Source organism: Colletes latitarsis, chromosome 10 (genome assembly GCF_051014445.1).
Source record: "Colletes latitarsis isolate SP2378_abdomen chromosome 10, iyColLati1, whole genome shotgun sequence".
Taxonomy (NCBI): domain Eukaryota; kingdom Metazoa; phylum Arthropoda; class Insecta; order Hymenoptera; family Colletidae; genus Colletes; species Colletes latitarsis.
This window is the reverse complement of record NC_135143.1, coordinates 20,183,782-20,196,142: the sequence shown is the minus strand read 5'-3', so window position 1 is coordinate 20,196,142 and position 12,361 is coordinate 20,183,782. Positions and strand designations below refer to the sequence as shown.

At 43.6% G+C, this 12,361-nt stretch overlaps 1 protein-coding gene across 1 annotated transcript; it reads left to right on the top strand.

Annotated features, from left to right (window-relative positions):
* Positions 1-4,893: 4,893 nt before the first annotated feature.
* On the top strand, positions 4,894-7,539 carry LOC143346042 (uncharacterized). Its single transcript, XM_076773776.1, has 2 exons — positions 4,894-7,129; positions 7,364-7,539. The coding sequence occupies exons 1-2, from the start codon at positions 5,710-5,712 to the stop codon at positions 7,537-7,539; spliced, it is 1,596 nt and encodes a 531-aa protein (XP_076629891.1). The 5' UTR covers positions 4,894-5,709.
* Positions 7,540-12,361: the final 4,822 nt, after the last annotated feature.

The window sequence follows — 12,361 nt, the reverse complement described above, 5'->3', positions numbered from 1 at the left end:
TGAAACGTTGGATCGGCGAGGGAAAAATGAACCCGTGGTTAAGAACACGAAGGTGGGACGAGGAAACCAGCGTTCTTGACGTTTCGTGCGATTGCCACTTAATTCGAATTACCTGGTGAAAGGAGGAGACTTCGTAACAGAAGTACAGAAAAGGGGGGAGAGATGAGATGAAGAGCTGCTTGTTAAGCGTCCAACGAAAGGATGGCTCGAACACGGGACACCCATTTAAAGTTGACTTCGCGATGCATCAACCTTGGTCGACAATACGTCGGTTATTCGACGTTGGGAATATTTACGGAACCTGTCAAAGAACGCTCGAATCCGTCGTTTCGCTCGTTAAAATTATTTTTAATATCTTATTCGCGATTTTCAATAGCCGCGAACTCGCCTGCTACGAACGTCTAAAGTTCCTTAGGTATTTCGTAATTAATAAAGCAACGAGATAATTTTCTTTAATCCGCTGACCGATCGATGTAAAAAAACTTCTTTCAATTATATGGAATTGTTAGACGCAGATCCCTTATTAATCATTTTCGAAAATTAAAATAGAATTCATGCAATGCAGCAGTAGATTTAAGTTACTATCTTTGTGATATGTATTTAAAAATTGTTATTTAGAGAAGTGTATTCACTCTTTCGAAATTTTGATGAAATTTTTGTCGGAACCACGCAGTAGATTTAAATTATTATTTCTGTAAACCCAAGCCGCTGTACCTAATTTTGTACCTGATTTTAAAAATCATCTTCAAGCGCACGAACGCCGGTAAATAATATTTCAAAATTATTTTACGATAGGTAGCACGTTTTTGAGATTTTCTTGGACAAGTGGACTCGTGGAACTTCTCAGTTTGCCTAGTGTTGGAAAACTCTGTTTTGGATTATTTTTACGGAAAAGAAATCGTCGTTGATTTACGGTTTCGCTGATATTTGGTGATTCCGGTCAGGGTCGACGCGAGCATGCATGGTTTTTTGCCCCGTAGAGCGGTAAAAAGTTTTCCCGCGTAGCATGCAGCTGCCAATCGAAGTCACTCCCACCGTTTAATTCCCATAAATGACAATTCCCATCGAAGGAAGCCGTAAAAGGTTTTGCGCGCGTCTTCGCGAGCTGGTCAGATAGTATCCCGGTAGGATTCGATCGGATTAGCATAGGTTTCCGCGTTCCCTCGTGGAAGAGGCGCGCGGTGAATCCGGAATTACTCGGTAATAAATTTCCGTTCCGCGAAAAACACGCGGGAACCGATATTACAGCGTCGCCACGTTCGAGTCCCGATAATTAATCTCTCGCAAGGACGCGTGGAAAAGTTCCTTCGATGCAGCATAATATTCCCCATTTTTCAACGCCTCCATCCAGAAAATATTAATCAACCCTCCGTTGCAACAGCCGTCGTCAAAAATCATCGTCTAAAAATATTTAATTGGTAATGTCTTCCAAAACGTCTCTCTATGAAATAAACTCCTTTCCAAAATTTTCCAGAAGAACATTATCGATGAATGTATCCTGAAAAACTATCGTTTCTAGTCGATAAATTCGATAAATATTAAATAGTTCACCTCGTAATTGTTTATTTAGTAATTCTAGTCCAGATTCAAGTTTAAAAATAGTAATTGAGCTATCTATTGATAAAATAAACTAATGTTACAATATTACTTTGCTTTCAATGTTATTTGCTCTTCAACTTTATTTATTTCTTAGCCCACGAACGAAAGAATAAATAATTATGGAGCTTTCCGTTTCATTCCTCCGAGACATATTCGTATCTTTTTTATTACAATAGAACTATAATAATGGGATTTATTTTAACCAACTAAACGTACAAACGAGGTATCTCAGAAACGACAGAAAATATATCAACAATAAAAACAATAGTTTTAATTCATGTTTCAGCTACGCTAAAAAATCGCGCACGTCTCGCAAGATCGTGCGAAACGAGTCCAATCAGAGTTAAAACAGCGAGATAAAATGCTAGGTAGAAGAAAAACGCAATAAATGTGACTTTGTAATGGCTGTCGACGTTCGACGAGACGCGCGAAAGAATTAGTAATTCTCGTCGTGCATGATAATTAACGTTATTAACTGATAATTGCTCGGAGCGTAGAGTTACGATCCCGAGAGGCCCCCACTTAGATCCTTATCGATCACAGGCGTTCGATCATCTTCCCAGGCGAGCGAAAAGAAGTCGAAGAGGAAATCGTTTCGATGCGAGAGGAAGTTAAACGCGAGTACGTGTCCCGCGCGCGCGCTCGCGTACGCGGATCAATGTTGACGCACTTTAAGTTCACCTGACCAACGATTTACGAGCTGACATTTTTTTTCTTTACTCCTGTACGTCCTATCCGCTCGAAGATCGGCCCGTAATGAGGCTTAACGATCGCCTCGAGAGCACGTTGACGCGCGCCCGAGCTCCTCACGAACCCGACGAAAAATGAATACGTGATTCACGGCGCGCATGCACGCCACCTTTTCGAGGGTGAAAAACCAGGAAATCGATACGCTCGGTGCCAGAGATGGACAAATTTTCAATTCGAACAACAAAATTCACGGAAACAATCCGCTTCGAGCATTCGCGAACATCTGCATACCGGCGGACGCCATTTTACAGTTATTTAAAAATCTTTAAATTAAATTCACTTCCTCGATACGTACGCAAAGATTCGGCGGAATAAAATAAAAGTTTTAGGACGATTATGGTAATTTTTAAGGGGATGACAATTTTCTATGTTTCTGTAACGATCGTGCTTCAAAATGTCCGCCCGCGGAGGGTTGAATTCCTACGCTCGAGCATTAGTGTCGTTGATTATTTCTCCAGTGAAGAGATTATGAGGTTTAATTTAAATTTAACACCATCAGAAGTTGCAAATAGCAAGAGATTATTTTTGAAGAAATACTGGAGTAAAATGGGGTGTAAATAGGATATAATCTAGACCTAATCCAAACCTTCAAGAATCTATGAACAGTAAGAGACACATTCTGAGAAATTATTACGATTATTAATTATAAATACAAGGGATGTTCTGGGAGATCAACCCCTTGTCAAATTAATTAATTTTTCAAACCCATTAGATCGTGTAATAAATCCGTTCATCTTTCTTTATAATAGTATTAAATACTACAAATTTTATATAGACCTTACATTTATTTTTTGATTAATTAACATATTTCTTTGGAATAAAACTCAGGAAATAGGGGTTGTAACAGAGGCGTAGGCCTTCTACCAACATTCGCTACAAACTCAGATAAGAAAATGAATTAATTAAATCGTTTAAGTACAGGAATAAGTACTTGTACGGCTTAAACATTATCTAACAATCTTTAATACAATAGTGTACCAAGGAACTTTGTACATTAAGTCACGTGCTCCTTCGAGCAACAAGATCGCTGGTGCACGGTTGGATTTAAATAAATATGTATGAGAGGGATGAATAATTGCTGACAAAATGGCCACAATATTTCCTTGGCAAAGAATGCACGCGAATCGTTGTTAAACATCGCGCCGACTCCGTAACTCGCCGTTAAAGATAAAACTGAACACATAATCAGGTGTGCAATAGACGGGGCAGCCTTCTGTCGATACTTGCTAGTAAACTGTGCAAAAAGTATCGATTGAATCGTCTACGTACAGCAATCGGTGTTCGCCTAACAGTAATATTATCCAACAATGCTCGACCCAATAAGACCGGAGCAGCGATTTCGTTACAACGTACCGAGTGTTCCTTCGGGCAATTCCAGGTAAATATGCACGTTGGGAATGAAAAATTGCTGAAAAAACCGTCGCGATCTCTCCCCCGATTAAAATTATGCACGCGAATCGTTTCCAACTTCGCTCGCGGTCGAAGATAAAATTGGACAGATAGCGCAATGTCCAGAACGAGCATTGTTGCAACGGTGTATTACGGTAACAAAGGCCGATCATACCGGGTGGCTGGCAATTGATTTATCCAGTGGCTGGTAAACGATCGGCCGGGATGGAACAAGAATCGGTGGGCAAGGACAGCGGAACGCGGGCCCAGGGAACATAGTAATAGCAAACAGAAGGGACAGGCGAGGGAACCGATCGAATTGGCGAGGACAACTCGAAAGCAGCGAGAACCCGAACGAGGAGAAACAACACCCCTGAGAGCTGAGAGAGAGAAGCTAAACGCGGCAGGAGCTAAGAGCCGGATCACCCGAGAGCAGATAGAGGAATCAGAAAGAACAGGCGGAACGCGGCGCTGGGGACAGAGCCGGGCGAGAGGAGAGACGAAGACAATCTGGAAACCCAACGCGATAACACCGCGAGGGAGGGGATAAATCGACCGCGAGAGGAGAAAGAAGACGAACGTCCGAGGGAGTAGGACGAGCGAGCCAGGGGCAGCGCACTGGATCAACGGCGAGCGGACGGAGGAGCCAGAAGTAAAACGGAGAACGTTTTCGTGTTCAGCTGGGAGAGAGAGAGGGGGTTAGACGCAGCGAGAGAGGGCAGAGATAAACACGGAGAGACTGGAGGCCTGCGCGGCACAGAGTGGGGGAGGAAGAGCGGAGGCGCGAACGCGAAACAAGGACAGGCTCAAAGGGCGGCGGGGCGAAAGTAAGAGGGAGAATCGAGCCGAGTAGGGGGAGAGCGTCAGGTTCTAGGTTCTGCCTATCAGCAGTTGGATCTGCGGGGTGGTGGCACGGTAGGCGGTCACGGGTTTCGGAGTTCCCGCGTCAGCCGGCAGATGTCGAGTTGTCGCGCCCCTAGACGGGGTCCTCATCCCTTGAAAGGTCAGCTGGTAGGCGTACCCGTCGCGGAATCGACGCCCAGGAACGCCCATCGTCGGCCCTCCCGCCGCTTCCTCGCCGCAGACGCTTCGCGGCAACCAACTGGACAACCAGCCCGGCCTGGATCCACAGCGTCGCACAACGGTTCCGTTGAAACCCGCGTCTACCAGCGCCGTGCAGGACCTCCACGTTTGACCGATCGTCAACCGGACCACCGTGTCCTCGTCGTTACAACCCGGTCTCTGAGACGGCTGACCCCTTGGCCCGTATCTTAGCCTCGGTTTCCTGGCCGTTGGCCGAGTTCAGTGCGCGTTGCTGTTGGCATCGGGACCACAGTGGACCCCGGGTCTCCCTGGTTCCTGTTTGTGAGCATTGCCCAGCGAGGAACCGAGAAAGTGAGAGTGCGATGGATTATGGATGCACCGGGAAGATTCTGAAGCCGCGCGTCAGATCGGTGACGGTCTGGGAGCCCCGCGCGAACCGTACAGTCAGCCAGCTGGACCGTCAGCTGGACCTATGAGCTGCCAGCTCCGGGGCCACTGGTTCTTAGTGCGTCGCGTATCCAAAGACTGTTCACGAGGCGGTACGATGAACGAACTCGAGATACGTTGTGATAGTCAGTCATGAAAAGGTCCGAACAGTGTCCGTCGGCAAGGAACCGGGGAAACAGTACTTAGTGCACGAAACGCGTACGAGTTACCGGCTGACAGTGCATCGAACGAGATAATTTTGCGATACTATGGGGATGAGATGCCAGGGATACGTCGTTAAGGGTGTCCCGTACGAAAATGACAATCCCTCCGGGCGACTCTCAGCGGATGGAATCCGTTAGGTAAATAAAGAATCTCCGAAATCGTCATGTACACTGAAAGGAAGACGGGCAATCCTCCGATCGTCGTCATGAAATAGATCTTCTCTGTGCACCGATAGAAAGAATTCGCGAAAAGGGAACGAGCGATCGACGGGAAAAGATGTCGAGCACCCCACCGGAATCGTCCATCGGTCTGGACGCCGGCGATCTACACGAGATCAGGCAGAATCATCTCCAGACCCGGCTGGAGTCCTCGGACTCCGAGAAACGGGAGCAGATACGAGGCAGTGACGGCAACAACCCTGACAGCGATTGCGAGAGCGACACCAGCGAGGTGTTGAGCGTCGGTAGCGAACCGACGCCCACCAGCGTCGTCGGAATCCGTGGCTGCGGTTTGGTGAGGTACGACCACGAATCGGCCAGCAGCCGCGGCGACTTTCGCGACGAGGAGAACACGAGGACATCGGCGACACCATCGCCTTCCAGCTCAGCGAGCTGCAACGACGCGTTTTATCAACGAACGACTAATCACGTACCGGCGCCGAGCCCGCCGGGTTACAGTCAGCCTCCGTCGTCGCCCACGGCGTCCTCGGTGAGGTCACCGGCATCGTCCTCGGCCACTGCCTCGTCCCCAGGTCGTCCAGAAGCCATCCAGGACGTCATAGTGCCCAGGTACCAGTCCAGTCACCATCAGCACTTGTTACCCCGATATTCCTCGAGGGAGTCCGAGATTCCCGATTACCCGACGCGCGTACAGCACAGTCTGGGTCACGAGATCGTTTACCCGACCGTGGAGAGGCTGCACCGGACCCCTATCAGCGTACCGCTGGTCACGAGACTGTCGTTGTCGCCACCGTCGGCCATGACAGTCACCGGCCTCCAAGCGACCACCCCTGTCCTGCATCCTACGGTCTGCAGGGACCCCAGAGAAACTGCCTCGCTGATGCCTCATCCTGGCCAGCACTTGCATCACGCCAACAGCCACATCCACCATCATCAGACGTCCCAGGTGCAGCACGTACCGGCGAACTCGGTGCATCAGCATCGACTCTCGGTGAGCAAGATCCTCCAGAGAGACTCTGTCAGCCCTGCCTCGCCCGGGGCGAGGGACGAGAACGGAAGAACGATGCCCGGTGCCAACGGTATACAGAACAACGGTATCAACAATACCAATCATCACAATAATCACAACAACAACAACAATCTGCAGCATCAAGCAGGGTTGAAGTTCAGTATAGACAATATCCTGAAGGCTGACTTCGGCAGAAGGATCACCGATCCCATTTCGTTAAAAAAGTCCAGGCCCAAGAAGGTCGCGCCGAGACCCATCGATCTGACCAAGGACTTCCTCGAGTCGTCTTCGGAAACGTCGGAGAAGAGCAGCTCGGAAACGAACTCCACGACCAACACGTCCCCGGTCAGTGTGACAACCGGAAATCCGACCTCCAACGCGTCGGGACCACCTGCCAGCGATTCCGCGGAACCGTTTACCTGGCCTGCTTGGGTCTACTGCACCAGATATTCGGACCGACCTTCTTCTGGTGAGTTCAGATTATTCTTTGGGAAAATTTGGTATCTCGGTATGCGCTGTGTATAGAGCGTTATAAAGAAGGCTCCTTGCGTGAGATAAAACTGTCTTTTCAATGTTATCGGACAGTATTTTACACGGTGTAAACTCATGACCAGCGATGGAGCAATCTGCTCCAAAAATTCTGATCATTGACTCTAATATGGAGTTTCATCCAGCACCATTCTCTCCAGATTCTTCTGACATTTATAATGCGAGTTAAATCCATTATTTTCCATATTATCAGGTGTTAATTTGAACGATATAAGCTTCCGACAAATGGTGGAGCAACCTGCTCTAAAAATGTTGATTGTTGACTCTAATATGGAGTTTCATCCAGTACCATTTTCTCCAGATTCTTCTAACGCTTACAGTGCAGTTATTGTTTACAATGAAATGCAGTTTCTTCAAGTAAAATCCTGAACAAACAAAATTCTGCAGCTCTGGAAGATCGAATCTGACATTCGTGTCAACTTTGCTAAGTAACCAGAATATAGAAAGAGTTCCCCATAATAATCCCTCGATCATTGACTACGCAATAGCGAGACTATATTATATGAAAGGTGACGTTCGGTTTGCAAGTTCAGAAGTGAATTTCCACCGAATGTAATTGCCGCGCGCTGCGAAAGGTCAGTTAGCGTAATCAATTGCGTTTCCTCCTCTCGCTCGTGATTCCCGTTAAATTTATTCCCGTGAAAGTCAGCAATGTGTACCTAACGTTCTCGGGCGATTTTCGCGGAGGCGCATAAACGGCACGGCGGATTACGCGCGTTCATTGTCAGCAATTGCTTAATAACGGGGTTTCTCATTAGAGGCTGCATAATGGGCCGAACCGAAGTGCATCGACGTTATAAATTTCATCGACAACGAAAAGAAATATTTCACGCCCTGGGAGAAACGGTTTCTCGTTGTTGCGCAAGGTAGACGCCCGTTGTTTGGCAACCGTTCCGTCACGATCCCGACAATTTTATTTAAATTATCGACCGTTTGTATTCTTTCGCGAACAACGGCCGGCTAATTATCCCACAGTTATTGCAAAAGTGTATTCGTGACGATATCGCGGGGCATAAATAAAACTGGCCCGAGCGTGGGCTCCGAGTTGATCCACGTTTCAGATGGAGGGCCCACGATTTTAATTGAGATATTAAAAATTCAAGAAACCGCGAAAACGAGATTTAGTAAAAAAACGGGCAATTAATAGACGATTTTACGACGTCTTTTTTTTATCGAATCGACGATTGATTAAAATGTACGACCGACAGGAAACTTGATTGCATCGAGGGTCACGAGACGCCTTCGAAAGTTATGGAAGATTCGTTTCTAAGATTCTTGTTCGGTTGATTTCCATTCTTGAATATTCAAGGGTCGTTGGCACTCAGTTACGAGGCAGAATCCTGGACCGAAATCAACGAACTCGATACTGATTCATCGTGTTTCCAAACCTCCGATTAAATAGATCCATAGAGTGAGAATTTAGGGCTACTTTGTGTAATCGTTTGAGAAAATGTATCTTATCGATCGATTTGAAAATTTGTATACGTACTTCTGGGTATTTCGAGGATTTATGTAAATGTTTTCGATATCAATTATATATTATTTTATCGAAGAATATGAACAAAAGTTGCTTGATGAAGTCCACGACTCAAATAGTTGTGATTATTCGAATTGTAACAAATGTATCTACCATTAATATTCCATTAAAAATTCTCAAAATTTGAGGGTTCAAATTGTAGTTCAAAATATTGGTGTGTACAAAATTTTAGGCTTGTGGTGCGTTTCTTTCTTGAGATATGAACGATTTATTTTTCGTAGCATATTCTGAGATGTCGACGAAAAATATGTCAAAAATGCTGATTATTATGGTACGTAATTGTGACTATGGTGTAAACTCTTTTCTGCCAAAAGGGAAGTCTGATTTTTCACATGAATTTTAGCTTTTATTGGATGATAAAAACAAAAGATTTAATATACTGGGAAAAATTTTAATGAGGGATTCTAGAGGCCAAAATAAGACGAAAATCAAGAATACCAATTCGTTGATGAAGGCTTTGTTAAATAGTTATTAACGTTTAAAGTTCCGACCGTATCAAATTTTTTTCTCGAAAATGCGCAAGATTTCGGGGGTATGTCTATCCACCAAAAATGATTGTAATTGACCCCCGCAGCCGAAAATAATTTTTAATTGAAAATAATAAGTTAATCGATAGAGTACATCTCGAAGTATACATATTATGCAAACAAGTTTGAAGAATGTTGTTTCGAGAAAAACATTTATAAAGTCGGATATATACCTTAAATGTAGATAGGATGAAATTTAGCATAATCTACTATATTAGAACAATGAAATGGACTCTCTACTTCCTCAGAAAAATTTCACAGGGATGATTTTTCTATTGTACGAGGTATTCTTGCCTTCTCCGATGCGTCGGATAACCATTTGTCAGATCGGCCTATGTATTCCTCCCTGTTGTTTATATACACGATTATCAACAATTTGTGTCGTGATTTATATATATGTGAGTAGTTATAAAAATATGCAATGAAATTTCCTAACTTATTTCACATCGTACATTAAAAATGTCACCAAAATTGCTTAAAAACACGTCTCAAAACAGTGTCTAAATTCCAGACTCGACGAGTCACATGTTCTTGGGATCTTAAGTTGTTTATATCTTGAAAAAACAAATTCCTCGAGCTGTTAAACCTAATTTCCATGACGAATGAGTGAAATCAGTATAGAATCACAGAACATAGGGGACAGAACATATGTTACGGCTTTTTATTAGTCGAAAATTTATGGTAGAAGCTGCCCACACTTTCTTTATTTCTTCGAGGGAGTCAGAATACCATGTCACTCGAATGTTTAAATATTCAATATGAACACCTTGTAATTATTATATATTTCTTTTTTTAATTTGTAACTATACCAATTTAAAATTTTTCCAACGCGCAACTATACCAATTTTAAAATCTAAAATATTTCGTAACCGTATTTAAATGTTTTAACGCGTAGCTATATCAATTTTAAAATAAGCCGTGACTTGTGTACCGACGCGGTCGACGAAAATTACAAGAAAATTGGAGGCAAATGTAATTTTTGAGGTTCCAAAACAGGACGAGGGTCGGGACAACCCCCTCGAAGATTTATCTCGTCGCGCGGAGTCGTCCCAACTGAATCGTTTCCCCGGTTTCGCGTAGATGGATGATCCTCTCGAACGACACAGGAAAACGTGTAATTACTCCACTACGGCGGCCGAGTGCCGGCCTGATGAATGGTAGAAAACGTTTCTTCGTGTCATTCATATCTGATATACGCTCATTGTCAGGAAACAATTGTTAACCACCCGGAGAAATAAGCTGCTCTCCGCCCCATAAATCAACCGTTGGATATGCAACTAACTATTCCGCGGCTTTGTATGCGGACAACAATTTCCTATAGGTCATTCAGTTGTCGTGTTCTTATGCAAACCGTCGGTAAATAATTGCACCCTATTAGATCGGTTTTCTGTTTCTCCTCGCGAACCGCGAAACGTCTCCCTGTCCCCATCGCATCGGTGCCTTTTGCACCCAGGCGGATGCGTGTTCGTTGAAAATTATTGCCCACCGTCGGATCGTATTGTGTTAGAAAAAAATCCTGGATAACGTAACTGGTCCGCCGTCGCCAACCAACCCCATTGTATTTTAATAGTTTCGCGCCCGAGCCCGGGAAACGGATAATGGCACGAACGTCCCACAGGACCTTTTTTCCGTGACGAACAACACCTCTCGCTTTCTATTCTCAGACAACTGGAAAATTATTCGTGGCTCCTGTTCTCTGCCATTTCGAAGTGTAAAAAAAACATGGTGGTTGACCATCTAGAAATTGCCCGACCATTGGGGGCTCTGACAATTCACCCCCAAAGAAAATTTTCTGGTTAAAATTGTTGGTAATTTGATAGAATAGAACACCCACGTTGTCATGAAAGTTTTATTTCGATTATTTACCATTTTCCGAAGCTAGAAATTCAGTATGGTTGTATCGGAGATCGTACACACTGATCTAGAAAATGTCCAATCATTGGAGGCGTTGACAATTCACCTCAAAATAAAATTTTCTGGTTAAAATCGATGATAATTTGATAGAATAGAATAACCACGTGGTCGTGAAAGTTTTACTTCGATTATTTATAATTTCTCAACGAAATTCAGTATGGCCGTATCGAGGATCATTTCCACAGTGGTGCCATTTGTTTCAAATTGTTTTGATATTTTTTAAATATTCTTCTATGCAAACATTTGTAGTCTACAAACTCCAAGAGAAAAAACTAGGTTCACTGAATTAAAATTCGTGACATTTTTAGAAAGTTATAGCAATTTAAAGAGATGTTAGATGTATAGCTAAAATTTGATATAAAAACAAGCTACGTCTCGCCATTATGCAACGTTCTATATATAAATATATGCACTTCAAGAATGTTAACGATTAATAATAATAATATAGTATATATTTTACATTTATAGATCATCTAAAGCCTAGTCTGCAAGTGAAATTAGGTAGATATTCGATCTGAAAAGCTACGTACCATTATTCAAACTTATGTGTACGAAGAAAGGCAATTAAGCGGTAACGTGCAAACGGAAGAATGTAAAATTGAACGTTGCACAAGATTCCGCAGTGATTTTCATCGCAATTTCACCACTTAACGACCGACTTAAGTCGAGCGACACAATCGCCCAGACAAACAATGCCATGCACGGCGATTAAAGTAAAAACGTGTACGATTAAAAGGTGAAACGAACAATCTGGAACAATATGCAGAAAAAAAAAATGCAATAAGAAAACGACGCGTTTTTCCGGACGGTTATGGGAAAAAATTCATTAGGGGTTAAACTTAGAACTATATAGAACTGGGTTTATTGTCTTTTAACGACAAAGGCTTCCATCAAATTGTCCATTAAAGCACGATAACCGACTAACAGCGCTTTATCATCGTGAAATTGATCGTAATTTTCTTCGAAGGTAGAGACGAAACGACGGGAAGTCAAGTACCAACGAATAAACGGTCATTGTAAATTCAAACGATCGCCGTGTTACCGATGCTTCGTTCTGATATTTATTATTATTATTACTATTCAACTCCTTCGTCAGACATATAATTAAAATGTAATTATTATGAAAAAAACATTGAATCCTTATATTAAATCGAAAGTGCTAAATGAAAGATACAAGGAACAGTGATTTCAAAATTCCAATAAGATTGTTCTT

What these genes read in the sequence shown, in the direction of transcription:
- LOC143346042 (XM_076773776.1), top strand. Translation starts at nt 5,710, where the DNA reads ATGTCGAGCACCCCACCGGAATCGTCCATCGGTCTGGACGCCGGCGAT. An exon ending in TGGGAAAATTTGGTATCTCG is followed by an intron (nt 7,130 to 7,363) that starts GTATGCGCTGTG and finishes CCATATTATCAG; the next exon opens with GTGTTAATTTGAACGATATA.